The following is a 15,160-nucleotide window of genomic DNA, read 5'->3' on the forward strand; positions in this document are numbered from 1 at the left end:
GTGAAGTTTCTATGACGGGTAAGATTCTCTGAGGGCCGAAGGGGAACAACCTAAGGCAGGGCTTCACCGACACGGGGCACCTGCCCAAAATGGGAGGTGTGATCTGTATTAAGGAAGTGATGTGATGCTTCAGGGCCAAAAGCATCAAAGGGGGGACTGTAAGAAATTACAGAAATTGCACCCAAATTCCACTCCAAGATACACATCTAAAAGAGCTCATTCCTAAAAAGGTTTAAGTATCATAAGGTAATACGTTTAGGGTAGAGTTGGGTCCGAGTCCACCTTTGTCGAGTACGAGTCAAGACCAAGTCCTTAAACATCAAGTCCAAGTCCGAGACCGAGTCCAAAAGGGCCCGAGTTGGACTCAAGTCCGAGTTCTTAAAGGCCGAGTCCGAGTCGAGTCCGCCCGAGTCCAGAAAGTAATTAAATTAAAAAAAAAGATTATAAATTGGTATTGTAAATTTTTATATTCTATTAATATTTTAACCTTACAACCCATTAAATCAATGGCAATATAAAAATGTAATAAAAAATACCACTATTACATCTTGTCATTGCCATTGAACATTTTTATTTTATGTCAACAGAACTAGTTTCCTATCAAAAAAGGTTTCAAAGAAAAGAAGGTTATATGTAGAACTTTTATTGTATTACAAGTGCATGAAAATACAAATGAACCCGTTTTATTATTGTATCACAATATATTATCCTCCAGTTAAAGCTGACATTTCAATTATTTAATGCCTCTCCCCCACATTTAAATAGGCTGAGGAAATACTCAGACTAGAGTTTAAATCTATCAGCTAGTCATAACAACAAACTTAAAGCTTTATTACGGTGCTTAATCAACAACAAACTCCTTTCTGAACACAGCTCTCTGGTCTTGTAACATGAGTTGTAATGAACACTGAACATGAAATGTACAGTACTATAGTGCACAGTCAAGCACTAAACCAGGGCCATATTGCTTTTCAAAAATACAAGCGCTGTGACCATTTTATGAGTTAAGCGTGCACGATGTGGTCTCACGATGAGGCCACCTTTGCTAAAGACACGCTCTACTGGTGCAGAGGATGCTGGAATAGACAGCACTTTTACAACCAGAGAGTAAAGCTGTGGGAATTTCTCCCTGTTTGTCGACCAAAATTCAAGTGCTGTATTTGTGTCTGTGTTTTGAATGGCATCAAAGTACTTGTGTATCTGAGCTGAAATGCATGCATCCTTAGCTGAGTGACTCAGGTGCTTGTGAGCTCGATAGCGAGCTAGAAGTCGTGGGCATTTGCCAGGAGGAGAATCTGAGGTTTCATCAACATCACCTCCAGAATGCAGCATGTCTCCATCTGCTGTGGCCTCAACTTCTGCAGTCAAAGAATCTGAAAAATATGAAACATGCACAAATAACACACGTTAAAATGCATTTGGATTTAGGGACCTAAGGACCATTATTGTATGCCTACTGCATATTTTTATGCTCTGCAATATACAGAGTATATAGTAGACAAATAAGAAGTTTGCTTCACAATAAATTGCAGACAAATCATTTTTAGGTTATTAAAGCAAATAAAATGAATTACCTATAAGTGTTCTTTTCAGATCCTCTCTGAATTTCTTCACCGAATCTGGACTCTCATTGTTGGTTACATCTAGATCAACCCAGTTCAGGCCAAACTGAGGATCAAGCATTGTTGCCAAGAAATAGACATTATGGTTGAACTGGTCCTCTTTCCCATTTTGCTCAACCATTTTGGTTCTCACAAAGATCCCAGAGAATCTCTTTAAAAGTGATTGCCGAAGGGATGTGGCTAGAGGCCGGCAATGACTTTGTGACTCTGATATTTGGAGCAGATGAGTGTTTAAATCAAGTACAGTGGGGACCACCATACTAATAGTGACCATTTTCTCACCCTCTGAAAGGTCTGTTGCTTCCGCAAAAGGAAAGAGAACAGAACCTAAATTCTTCAGTTGATTCCATTCACGAACTGAAAAAAGAACATGTTGAAAGTCTGAACTGCAAATTTGTGTGAGATCCCTATGGTCAAGTGCTGTAAGGGCCTGTAGCTGCTTGAATGTACTGTTCCAGCGTGTGGATGTAGCTGCAGGAATTGATCTATCTGTCCCAAATTTAGCCTCAAATCGTTCTTTAAATGTAGTACTTGTGTGAAGTAATGAGGTTAATTTTGACATTTTGGTAAGTGCTGAAGAAAAGGCCTTGGCTTCTTTCATTCCATCATGTACAACTAATTGCAGAGAATGTGCAAAACATGACAGCCTTTGTCTTGTTCTCACCATGATAGTCTCGTCTTCCCAGGTCACATCCTCCCAAAGACTCTCATCATCTAAGTTTTCCTCTTCTGCATCACTGCCATCACTGTGCTGCTCTTCCTGTGGTAGCTTGACTTTGAATGCACACTTCATATTGACTGCATTATCAGTAATAATGTACCTGACTTTACTTGCTATGTTATATTCATCAATGATCTCGTCAAATGCCATGGCTATGTTGTCTCCACTGTGTCTGCCACAAAACCGCCTACAGTCTAAAAGAAAGGACTCCAGCTGATTTCCATCTTGGTTTAATCCATGGGCAGTAACACCGAAGAAGGACCGCATGGTTCGATCAGACCATATGTCAGCAGTTATGGACACAGATGATTGGGTCTGGAGCTTCCTTTTAATTGAATCTTTCACCTGATCAACCAACAAAGGAATGTGTTTTTCAGTGATTGTTTTTCTTGCAATGGGAGTGTATTTGTTGTCCATTACTTTCAAGAAATGCCTGAAATGCTGATTTTCAACAATTGACAGAGGTAAAGTGCAGCCAATGAGGAGATCCTTAATGATGGCATTATGAATTTCTTGTTGTCTTGGAGAACTTGCATCATAAAGTTGCACTGCTTGTTTGGTCAATTCTGGTCTTGCAAATCCTGCAATGCTGGGCTGTTGGTCTGTTGGTTGCTGCTGCTGTCTTTGGTACTCTCTTATTCTGGGAAAAAAAGGAGAACATTTTAACAACACTTGCTAATTCAAAAACAGAAGGTACAGTACATGCAAAACAAGGGTATTTGTCTAATGTGCCTCAAACATTTTTTTTTGCAAAGTTTTGTTTAAGCTATTTTACTAGTTATTGCAATTCAGATCACATTAAGTAATTGATAGAAAATAATTACATTACATTAAGAGCAAATCATTTTATATTTAAAAAGACTATATTTACAGTCCCTGCATTTCTGTGGTGATATGTTAATTTCCTTACTAAAATGTAAAAAACAAATCTCAATCAGCAGGGTTTATATTATTTCCCACATTAAGAATTACATTTAACATTTTGTAAAATTAAAGACTGGAATCACCAAATGCTAATGTTTAGGGGTGGGCGATACTAAAATCTTACTTCACGATAATTGCTTTCTCAAGTAGGTCCAAGTAGTATTCAAGTAAGAATAAATACTACTGGAATTAAATAAAGCAATTAAATGTAAAATAAAACAGACTTCACTGTATGACATGCATATTGATTCTCATTACATTTAATAAAGTTAGTTATCAGTAGAGTGAGTGATTTTGTTAACATTACGGCAACAGATTTATTTGACTGATATGACTATTTTTCCCAACTGTTTGTTTACATTCACTTAAGACATCTTAACAATGTACATAACCGACTGTTTACATGAATACTCGGCCAAACTTACATTTTGACATGATGTGTGTGAATTTTTTTGACCGTGCAAGTGTAAAACCATTAGATAATTCATCACTGATGACGCACATTGAGGCGGCCTCATGGCGGTCTGCATGATTTAAATTGGCGCGCCCGCGCACACACACAGACCCAATATATATTTAGCGTCATATCGCCCAGCCCTAACAATGTTATTTGGATTTAAACTGGTATAAAAGTTATAATAAGAAACTTACCTTTCTTTATGTTTTCTCTGAACATGTCGGTAGAAATTTGAAGTCGTGCCAGAAACATCAGTAAGAGTTGTTTTGCAAAATTTGCAATCCGCAGAGTGCTTCTTTTTACCGGATGTCTTGCAAATAAATTCTTTATGATTTTCGTAAGCAAAACAAATTATTGCTGACTTTGAAGACATCGTCCTAGCCACAGATTGATATCCAGTGAGTGATGTGTGTGTTTCGTCTGCAAGCATAAGATGATGCTACTGCTGCCTGCCGGTGTGGTGGCAGTAAAATGACAAACGGGAACATTAATTAATTTCTCATCTCAATTTTATGCTGGTTTTATTGTTACACATGACGCGGACTCGACTGTACTCGGAATATTTTCCGAGTCCAAAATGTTCAAGTCCGTGTCAAGTCCGAGTACAAATTCACCCGAGTGCGTGACAAGTCCGAGTTCATTCAAAATTGGACTCGAGTCCGGACTCGAGTCCGAGTCCGAGTTCGAGTACCCCAACTCTAGTTTAGGGCTCTAAACGTATAAACTTGATTCAATTATAAATATGGGAACGGCAGCAGGACATTAAGCATCACCATGAACAAAGGGTCTACGTGACTGCGATTACCATTTAAAGTGACCACTTGGTTGATAACAACTGTAACAATACCAAGACAAGGTGTACGTGACCATGATTAACATTTAAAGACAATCAGCTAGACAACAAGGTGTAGCCCAGCCATTTGGGAGACATTCAATTCTTACACTCAACACACATTCTTGGCGGAACTTCATTTAAATTACCAAAAGGGAAAACTGTATATAATGCTTGAGCAGGATTTGCTCTGGGTTCTTATTGACTCCGATGAACCCAAAGTACGTCAGGTATTTTGTCACTGCTATGCTGGAATAAACTTCTTGTTCTTCATTAAGATCTTCACCATCATCGTCTTATTTTTACACTACGCATTTTTTATTTCTTACAGAGGTGACAGTGGAGAGAAAAAACAATTTGGAGACTATATGAAGAAGAAACCTTGAAAGGAACTAGAGTCAAATTAGAACCTTATTCTCATCTGGGTGAGAAATGAGCGATGCCAGAGAGTGGGATTATACAGTGATGTGGAAAAGTGTTGGCCCCCTTATTGATTTTTTATGTTTGTCATACTTTAATGTTTCAGATCAAACAAATTTAAATATTATTCAAAGATAACAAGTAAACACAACATGCAGTTTTTAAATGAAGATTTTTATTATTAAGGGAAAACAGAATCCAAACCCACACGGCCCTGTGTGAAAATGTTTCCCCCTAAACCTAATAACTGGTTGGTCCTCCCTTAGCAGCAACAACTGCAATCAAACATTGACAATTGACAAAAATTGCCTTTATGATCTTCCATGCAGGCCATTTTTGCCTCTTTCTTATGGTGGAGTCATAAACACTGACCTTAACTGAGGCAAGTGAGACCTGCAGTTCTTTGGATGTTGTTGTGGGGTCTTTGGTGACATCTTGGATGAGTCGTGGCTGAGCTCTTGGGGTAAGTTGGCTGGCGACTCCTGGGAAGGTTCACCACTGTTCCATGTTTTCACCATTTGTGTATAACGGCTCTCACTGTGGTTCACTGGAGTCCCAAAGCTTTAGAAATGTCTTTGTAACCTTTTCCAGACTGATAGATCTCAATTACTTTCTTTCTCATTTGTTCTGAATGTCTTTGTATCTCGGCATGATGTGTAGCTTTTGAGGATCAATTGGTCTACATCACTTTGTCACTCAGGTCTTATTTAAGTGATTTCTTGATAGTGAACAGGTGTGACAGTGATCAGGTGTGGGTGTGGCTAGAGAAATTAAACTTTTGAAAATGTAATTTTTTTTTTACTTGTGTTATCTTTGACTAATATTTACATTTGTTTGATGATTTGAAACATTAAAGTGTGACAAACATGCAAAAAAATCAGGACACTTTTTCACACCAGTGTAAATCATTATAAACACTGAGTGGGATTATAAAGCATTACTTTTCTAGAAATGTGAATTACAGAATCTAATAAAAGTTTGATTGCATAGAATACAAAATATTTTCATATTCTGTGCAGATATGTTTTGATTTGAAACAGATTTAAACACTGATCTGTACAGCAGGATGGAGGAATAAAGTTTTTCCGTTCTGTTTATGAAAACCAACAGAGTTTATTTTCAGACTGTGGCACAACTGGCAAACACATGAATACGGTCCTCTTTTCTCTCGTTCATTTAGTTTAAAATATGTTGTGTTGTAAAGATGAAGTGCTGAGATATTTATATATATAAAAAACACTTCAAAATTATGAATTGCACATGTAGAAATAAGTCAGATAACAGAACACTGCTTTCCTCTCGTACAGTATGTGTCTCTGAGATTCTTATCTGCATTTATTGCCTAAACCTACTGTATATTCGTGCCCATATATGGGACAGTGTTCGCTCAAGTGGTTGGAAGTTGGGGGTCAGAACAAAGCAATATTCCAGGCAATATCCCAAAACCCTATAGCTGTGCTGTAATGTAGATGTGACAATGCAGTGATGCCTCGAGATACGACTTTAATTCGTTCCGTGACTTTGCTCGTATCTCAAAGCAATTTTCCCTGTTTAAATGAATTGAAATCCCATTAATTCCACTCCAGTTGTTTTGTTTGTGTTTTGAATATGAAAAATGTGCAGTACCTGTATTTATAAATGACAAATATTGTGTAAAAACATACAGTAATAAAAGAGAATGTTAAAAAAAATAAACTGGTTTTACTTTACGGAAGATGCACGCAGAGGTTGAGGGAGGAGTAAACAGGAGGAATTTTGTCTCGTACGTACACTTTCGCTTTCGTTCACTTACTCACTACTGTACACTCTTAATGCTACTTTACACTTAAATGGAACTTAACTAAACTTCACTAAAATTAACGAACTAAAATCAAGCATCGCGTTAGTTCTGGCAGGCCACGTCGTCAAGCATGCATCAGCTGTCCATGACGCGCACCAATCCGGTTACGACATCCATATTACCGACCATTTAAATTCCAAATTCATAGAGCCGCTCTAGCGCTTCATTGCTGCTGCGATCTAAACTCCCTCCTCCAACCCCGACTCCACCATGCCAGAACCTGTATTCGTTGTACCAGTTTACGTCACAAATCTCCACATATTTTTCTCTCTATCAATTCATTCATTTATTAATTTCCAAAAACACGTAAGCGAGCATATGTAATACTACGCATTATTATTGGTTCTGTTATACGGGGGTTTATTCTATTTTCGCTGCTCTCTCATGGCAGAGCACACGTGGTTGTTGGGGATCTTTGTTTCGGCGGCAGCGGCTCGGATGCTCGTATCTCAAGCCAAAAATTTGGTCAAATCACTCGTATCTCGAGGCATCACTGTAAAGGCTTCTGCCACTTCTGAAAAATCAGCACCACCATGTGATGAACATATTGAAATATGCTGTGTGTGAAATATGTTTAAAGTTAATTTTAAAAACAATCAAAAAAAAAAAAAAAAACAACACCCCACTGTGTCCAGCTCAAATTATTTATTAAACAGTGTGATGACAAACAGGATAGATATGCTCAAGTTGCAGCCTCCACACACATCACTGCACATTAACTCTTAGGTTTAACAGAGGTTCTGCTGGTTGGGGGGGCAGATTTAACTCTTTCCTCCCAGGGTGTGTTTATCAAACAGATACTCGGCCATACGGTTCTTGGTGGCATCCATCTTGGTGAGGTTAGTGATGTGGTCACCCAGCTTCTTCATGGCCTCCACCTGCTCGTTCAGGTAGTGAGTCTCTAGGAGGTCACACAGCTGTTGGACAGTGAAGATCCAAATGTCATAATTATAGCCATCACATCTTATCTAGCAAAAAGATTAATGATCATTTTTATAACTAACTCACATGAGCATCTCCTTTATCAAGGGCAAGTTTGTGCAGGTCCAGCAGAGCCTGATTCACCGTCTTCTCCAGCTGCAGAGCACACTGCATGGCCTCCAGTCCACTGCCCCACTCATCACGCTCAGGTTTCTTAAAGAACACACATTTTAGGCCTGATTCATAATCTGATCTCACACCAATCCATTACTTTTATTTCTTTATATAAATAAAGTCTTATTTCAGGACCAAAAGTTTCATAGAAACAGGAGATTAAAGATTTTATTACCTAGCAAAACATTTGTATAAAGCTGTTTATCTGGTAAAAGATTTACATTCAATTCACACAAGTTGCAGTTGGAGAGATCGTCCACCACAGTGACACTATATTAAACCTACATTTATGACATTTGGCAGCTGCCCTAATCGAGAGTGATGTACACTAATGTCAGAATTGTGTGGAGATAAATAAAGTGTTTAAGTAACAATTATTTAATAAAGTGAACTAAAAGGATGATCTTATAAATTAGGGATGGGAAATGATTTTCAATTAAATACCAAATCTCTTATTTAAACTGATACGTTTGTCATTTTACTTCATTATTTTTCTCCTGCAGTAAACAAGAGTTCATCTGATACCTGAAGCAGTTAAAATGTAAATTGTAAAGCAATTTATTTACTGCATTAATATTTAACACAGAATAATATTACGTTTTGTAATTTTGCAGTAAAATTATATTTTATAACCAGAAAACATTTGAAGTGGCTGTGAACCCGAGACCCAGCCGTGTGTATTGTATTGTTAGTGAACTGAACTGTTAGTGCACGTGTGTGTGTGTGTGTGTGTGTGTGTGTGTGTGTGTAACAAAAGTATAAAGAACAGAACCGTAACGTTACCTTGACGTCCTGCAGGAAAATTCGGCCTCCTCTCTTATTCTGGAAGGACATAAACTTGTCCGCGTGCTCGCGCTCCTCGTCACTGTTCTCTTTGAAGAAATGAGCAAAACCCTCGAGCGCGACGTCATCACGAGAAAAGTAGTAGGCCTGTAATAATAATACGGTAAATCAGTATAAAGTACACGTTCATACCGTCAGTCAGTCAGTGAGCAGCCCGAATCCCCCCATGTTTCCCCTGAGCTCCTCACCATAGAGGTGTAGGTGTAGGAGGCGTAAAGCTCCATGTTTATCATCTTGTTGATGGCGGCCTCACAGTCGCGGTGGTAGTTCTGACGGATCTGAGAAAGCTCCATTTCGGCTGATATTGTCGGCTTTTTTGTTTTTTAAGAAATGTAAAGTGCAAAAAACAATTAAATATAATAAATAGAATGGGACACAGATGAAGCTCCGTCCAATCACTGTTGAAGCAAGAACCTCTTTCCAGTCCTTCGAGAACTGTTTACGGAACCAAACACCTGCTTATTTATTACCGCTGTGGCAGAGTGACAAATGCAACCAGCCAATCAGATGGGAGAATTTAACCATACAGTAGGCGGGGTGAAGTCAAACTGACCAATCACGACCAACACTTCTGACACACGGTAGTCATTTTTTTCCCTGAGTGAATCGTGACGCAGCAGTTTTACACCTTAATAACCTTTTAAAAATAATAAATTATGTATTGAAATGGATATTTATACATTGATATACAAAAAATCTTTCATAGTCTGCTGTTCTTTGTTTATACCAGAAAAATAAATACTGACGTGAACTGAGTATGAAAAGTGAACATCACGTGAAAATCACGTGCTCGCGTTAATGCTGAGTCAGCGTTATATCTATTCCCTTCACGTCTTAATGAGCGGAGATCGTTTAATTTGGGAAAGAATTCTTATTTATTTATGAAGGCATATCGTGTTTTTTAAAGCTTTTGTTTTCTTAAATGTAAATGATTGAATTTGTAGAGTGTGTTGAGCTGTAGCAACACAATAATAACACAATAACAATAATAACAATAACACAATAACAACACAATTTATCGCCTGCTGCTCTGCCACTGTGTTTGTGTAATAGATTCGTTTTGTACGTGTGAACTTTACAATCCGTTTGTACTGATATTTTGGTGGAGTAAAGGTGTGGCCGTGAACCACAGACAGTTTCCCTTCTCAATAATAAATAAAGGTTCATATTACAGAGATATTATCTGATGATGTGATGAACATCACAAAGGTGGAAAACCTGATGAGGCAGAGTGACTCTGCACTATGAAGGACATCAGATATCCACAAAGTACAAACTAATGACTATGAACATATGAGTGAATTCTCTACCCTCTCACCTCTCGTTCCCACTGAGGGGTTTTGAACCCTTTTTGCATTGTGAGTCCCTATTGTGCATTGTAGAGCCGGGGCATACGCAATAGTAGGTCCACCTTACACCCTGTCCATATAAATCGGATGAACATTCACAAGGATTTATTTATTTTAAATATCAGCTCACTCGAAGTGACAAATCCAGATTTATTCATTCATTCATTCATTCATCTTCTACCGCTTATCCGAACTACCTCGGGTCACGGGGAGCCTGTGCCCATCTCAGGCGTCATCGGGCATCAAGGCAGGATACACCCTGGACGGAGTGCCAACGCTAAACTGTATTATATAATTTTACATTTTACACCCTTATCCAGAGCGATGTACAAAAGTGCTTTTAAATCTCTATCACTGGATCACTAAGTTACAGACTTAAAAGCCTTTTTTTGTTTTTTAAAACACATACAACAAACAGTGCAGAAAGTGTTAGTTAAATTTTTCATGGGTATATGGATTTTATTAGGAACAGATATAGATCTATGAGTCATGACTGAGTTTTTCAGCAGATATTAGTCAAGTCAAGAAGCTTTTATTGTCATTTACACCAGTTATAGTTGTTGTACACAGCGACATGAACAACATTCCAACAACAAACAGTTTTATATGGTGGTGCTGTAGACATGGTGTATATTGGAAGTAATTGCAGTCCATACAGTTTATTGTGCATGTGTGTGTATGTGTGTGTGTGTGTGTGTGTGTGTGTGTGTATTGTGCTCAGTACAGTTTAGTTTAGTTATTGAGGAGTCTGATGGCTCGTGGAAAGAAACTGTTACACACTCTGGTAGTGAGGGCCAAATGCTTCAGTACCTTTTTCCAGATGGCAGGAGGGTGAAGAGTGTGTGTGAGCAGTGTGTGGGGTGAAGAGTGTGTGTGTGAGGGATGTGTGGGGTGAAGAGTGTGTATGAGGGGTGTGTGTAGTGAAGTGTGTGTGTGAAGGGTGTGTGGGGTGAAGAGTGTGTGTGAGTTGTGTGAGGTCCACAATGCTGTTGGCTTTGCGGATGCAGCGTGTGGTGTAAATGTCCATGATAAAGGGAAGAGAGACTCCAATGATCTTCTCAGCTGTCCTCACTATCCACTGCAGGGTCTTGTGATCCGAGATGGTGCAGTTCCCAAACCAGACAGTGATGCAGCTGCTCAGGATGCTCTCCTGAATGTGTGTGTGTGTGTGTGTGTTTGTGTGTGTGTGTGTGCATGCGAGACAAGAATATGGCTGTGCTTGCAACTCTAAGTTTTTTATTTTTATATTTATATTTAGGGTGTGTGTGTGTGTACATCCCCATAAACGATCCAAACGCTTTTCACTCAAAGCCTAACACTGAAGACCAATTATAAGTGCTATTGCAAAAAAGCTGACATTTCCACATAAACAGTGACCAACCATTTACACTACATTGCACTTGCAAAAAATTTAATTTGATAGAAATTTGTCATCCAATTGTGAGCAATGTGGTCGCATACTTCTGTTCTTCTCTTCTCATCTTGCACAAAATCCCTGTAGCATTGTTACAGCAGTGGAGTCATTCAGATTCCTGGGAACCACAATCTCCCAGGATCTGAAGTGGAACATTCACATTGACTCCATTGTGAAAAGACCCAGCAGAGGTTGTACTTCCTTCGCCAGCTGAGGAAGTTCAACCTGTCACAGGATCTGCTGAAACAGTTCTACACTGCCATCACTGAATCCATCCTCTGCACTTCAGTGACTGTTCGGTTTAGCTCAGCTACCAAATCCGACCTCAGAAGACTACAGAGGGTAGTCCGGACTGCTGAGCGAATCATTGGCACAACTCTCCCCACTCTCCGAGATCTGTACTTCTCCAGAGTGAGCAAAAGGGCAAAGAAAATCATTCAGGACCCCTCACATCCAGCACACTCACTCACTCTGGACCCCTCACATCCAGCACACTCTCTCAGGACCCCTCACTTCCAGCACACTCACTCTGGACCCCTCACATCCAGCACACTCACTCACTCTGGACCCCTCACATCCAGCACACTCTCTCAGGACCCCTCACTTCCAGCACACTCACTCTGGACCCCTCACATCCAGCACACTCACTCACTCTGGACCCCTCACATCCAGCACACTCACTCTGGACCCCTCACATCCAGCACACTCACTCACTCTGGACCCCTCACATCCAGCACACTCACTCTTTGAACTGTTGCCATCTGGCCGACGCTACAGAGCCCTGAGCACCAAAACGACCAGACATAGGAACAGTTTCTTCCCTCAGGCAATCCATCTGATGAACACAACATACATCTGATGAACACTTAACATACACAGAACAAACCCTATTCTTACATTGTTTACACATATTTATAATTCAATTTGCACATTTTTCACTGTACATACAACTGTGTTTATTATATATGTGTACATTTCTTATCATTGCCATTCTATTTACACTGTGGAGCTCCTGTACTAAAACAAATTCCTCGTATGTGAAAACATACTTGGCAATAAAGACCTTTCTGTTCTTCTGTTCTACCCGAACTTAATTATTTTTGGCGTATCGCCTTCCATGTTTCGTCATGTCTGTTAAGGTTTATTAGTTTATTAGTTTACTCTCCCTCTGCTTGCCTGCTGCATCACGTGGTTAGATTACGCTCTTGCGTGCGTTTAAAAACAGATTTAAAAAAACAAGTTATTTATAAGTTATAGCAGGTCTCAAGTCTAAAATGTGTGACTTAAGTCCGACTCGAGTCAAGTCATATGACTCGAGTCCCCCATCTCTAGTGCACAGCATCAGAAAGAATTACTACTTATGTGCTAAACTGAATGCAGCATGTGTGTTTCTTTCCAGAGTGACATGTGGATGTAAATGTCAGACATACTGGCAGCTATAATTTATTAACCTCCTTTTATTGTCATCATTAGTATGTAGTAATATGTGGGACCAGCTGCCCTGTGGACAATGATCTTTTAATTCATGGTTTAAATGCTACAGTATTAATGCTTCATATTGCTCTCACAGGTTTATATGAATACACTTATCATTCCTATAGTAACAGCTCGTTCACATCAGACTGTATGGTGCAAAGTTTCCTGTAAGGAGGTGCTGAAGACTCCTACCAAGTTGTGTCAGTGTGCAAAGTTGTTGCTGAGCTACTACCTCACTTCCTGTTTTGCAGATCATTTGTCTACATTCTTAGCTCATTAAGGGGAAAAATGTTCAGTCAACATTTGATACATTTTGTGAATGTTTCTGTGAGCAAGATGTGTGCCAATATGCCCATGATGTGTGTTATGATTGTACAAAGTTTGTAGTAGTGAGAAATAAATCAGTGCCTGTTAAACTCCTCCTCCACCAAAGGAATCTGGCGTTTTAAGCTTAGACACATGATTCAAAAGTCAGGGCCATAAACACGACTGTTATTCATTTTTTGCCCCAATTTAACCCAAGTGTGCGCTACAGCATCACTATTACAAACCTTTTACAAGTCAGCTTGAGGAGCGGTGGTCATGGACACACCAGCCAGTAACAGAAAAAAAGTTTAATTATTAGAGGATGCTTACATGTTTGTTCTTGGCCCCTGATTTATTGGCTTAGACTAGATACACACTTGTGACTAACATTTATGGAGGTGACCTAAGAAAACGGCACTTTTCCACATGTAATGTTAATGCTTTTTGGTACACAACCTCACTATAGCAACTGTTCACACAATGAACACTCAGTCCTGGTTACAGCTCAAAATGTTTATTCATCAGAATCAGTGAACATTAAAATGGAAGCAAGGTACAGAGGAATGATGCTTCTTTTGACAGTTTAAACTCAATTCTACATGAATGCAAATCAGGTTTTTTGTAAGAATCTCAAAATGGGTGACATACAGAAGAAACAATTTAACTCTTTCCTCCCAGGGTGTGTTTATCAAACAGATACTCGGCCATACGGTTGTTGGCAGGATCCATCTTGGTGAGGTTAGTGATGTGGTCACCCAGCTTCTTTATGGCCTCCACCTGCTCGTTCAGGTAGTGAGTCTCCAGGAAGTCACACAGCTAACAAACAAAGAGCAAATCAATTAAATAAAAAAAAAAAAAACATGCAGTGAGTTTTTAAACACATTTTAGTAAGGAGTTTCGGTAGAGAAACACACAGGAGACGTGATCTAAAACACGTCCTCTTCAGCTAAAAGGAACAAACATGTGACTCAGCACATGAGACACTACTCACACAGAAGGGGAAGGAACATCAATAAAAACACTCACATGAGGATCTACTTTATCAGATGCCAGTTTGTGCAGGTCCAGCAGGGCCTGGTTCACCGTCTTCTCCAGCTGGAGAGCACATTGCATGGCCTCCAGTCCACTGCCCCACTCATCACGCTCAGGTTTCTATAATAAAAGGTGTGTGGTGAGTAACTCAGGTGAGCTCAAGGAGCAGAGGCATGAGTTTATGTCCAATACAAAAGGAACGTTTAGTGATTGGATAGAAACAGATCAGACCACTGCTAGGTGGAATGTAGTGACGTCATGTACAGTCATGTGACGTCATACACCTCTGTTACAGCTCAAAGTGAACCAAGTGTTGTATAAAGAACAGAACCGTAACGTTACCTTGACGTCCTGCAGGAAAATTCGGCCTCCTCTCTTATTCTGGAAGGACATAAACTTGTCCGCGTGCTCGCGCTCCTCGTCACTGTTCTCTTTGAAGAAATGAGCAAAACCCTCGAGCGCGACGTCATCACGAGAAAAGTAGTAGGCCTGTAATAATAATACGGTAAATCAGTATAAAGTACACGTTCATACCGTCAGTCAGTCAGTGAGCAGCCCGAATCCCCCCATGTTTCCCCTGAGCTCCTCACCATAGAGGTGTAGGTGTAGGAGGCGTAAAGCTCCATGTTTATCATCTTGTTGATGGCGGCCTCACAGTCGCGGTGGTAGTTCTGACGGATCTGAGAAAGCTCCATTTCGGCTGATATTGTCGGCTTTTTTATCAAAACGTACAAAAATAAAAATTTAAACGACTAAATAAGAGACGTGTGGAATGTTTAAAGAGAAGCAGAAGAAAGTTCCGTCCAAACACTGTTGAAGCAAGAACTTC

The 15,160-nt window shown here is 39.6% G+C and overlaps 3 protein-coding genes across 3 annotated transcripts in view; all 3 read right to left on the reverse strand.

Moving 5' to 3' along the window:
- Positions 1-548: 548 nt before the first annotated feature.
- On the reverse strand, positions 549-1,900 carry LOC132861708 (uncharacterized). Its single transcript, XM_060893273.1, has 2 exons — positions 1,575-1,900; positions 549-1,373 (listed from the first exon to the last, which is right to left on the reverse strand). Exons 1-2 carry the CDS (start codon positions 1,894-1,896, stop codon positions 949-951), a joined length of 747 nt encoding a protein of 248 aa, XP_060749256.1. The 5' UTR covers positions 1,897-1,900; the 3' UTR covers positions 549-948.
- Positions 1,901-7,446: 5,546 nt separating this feature from the next.
- LOC132860928 (ferritin, middle subunit-like) lies at positions 7,447-9,194 on the reverse strand. The gene is made up of 4 exons (XM_060892247.1): positions 8,943-9,194; positions 8,695-8,841; positions 7,825-7,950; positions 7,447-7,733 (listed from the first exon to the last, which is right to left on the reverse strand). The coding sequence occupies exons 1-4, from the start codon at positions 9,045-9,047 to the stop codon at positions 7,578-7,580; spliced, it is 534 nt and encodes a 177-aa protein (XP_060748230.1). The 5' UTR covers positions 9,048-9,194; the 3' UTR covers positions 7,447-7,577.
- A 4,603-nt stretch (positions 9,195-13,797) lies between these two features.
- The window catches only part of LOC132860940 (ferritin, middle subunit), a 1,382-nt gene continuing 19 nt past the window's right edge, over positions 13,798-15,160 (reverse strand). Inside the window, exons 1-4 of the mRNA XM_060892266.1 lie at positions 14,922-15,160; positions 14,674-14,820; positions 14,326-14,451; positions 13,798-14,115 (exon numbers count right to left, since the gene is read on the reverse strand). The exon at positions 14,922-15,160 is cut by the window's right edge and continues 19 nt beyond it. Coding sequence (XP_060748249.1) covers positions 13,960-14,115; positions 14,326-14,451; positions 14,674-14,820; positions 14,922-15,026 — 534 coding nt within the window. The 5' untranslated portion in view covers positions 15,027-15,160 and the 3' untranslated portion in view covers positions 13,798-13,959. The remainder of the gene's footprint in view (positions 14,116-14,325; positions 14,452-14,673; positions 14,821-14,921) is intronic.

The sequence above is a fragment of the Tachysurus vachellii genome, chromosome 18 (assembly GCF_030014155.1).
Source record: "Tachysurus vachellii isolate PV-2020 chromosome 18, HZAU_Pvac_v1, whole genome shotgun sequence".
Classification (NCBI taxonomy): domain Eukaryota; kingdom Metazoa; phylum Chordata; class Actinopteri; order Siluriformes; family Bagridae; genus Tachysurus; species Tachysurus vachellii.

Bases quoted from the DNA above. Each gene is read 5' to 3' on its own strand.
- LOC132861708 (XM_060893273.1), bottom strand. From the start codon at position 1,896: ATGGTCACTATTAGTATGGTGGTCCCCACTGTACTTGATTTAAACACT. The intron at 1,374-1,574 runs GTAATTCATTTT...CATATTTTTCAG, and splicing joins TCTGAAAAGAACACTTATAG to ATTCTTTGACTGCAGAAGTT.
- LOC132860928 (XM_060892247.1), bottom strand. From the start codon at position 9,047: ATGGAGCTTTCTCAGATCCGTCAGAACTACCACCGCGACTGTGAGGCC. The intron at 7,951-8,694 runs GTAACGTTACGG...GTGTTCTTTAAG, and splicing joins TTTTCCTGCAGGACGTCAAG to AAACCTGAGCGTGATGAGTG. The intron at 7,734-7,824 runs GTGAGTTAGTTA...ACTGTCCAACAG, and splicing joins TTGATAAAGGAGATGCTCAT to CTGTGTGACCTCCTAGAGAC.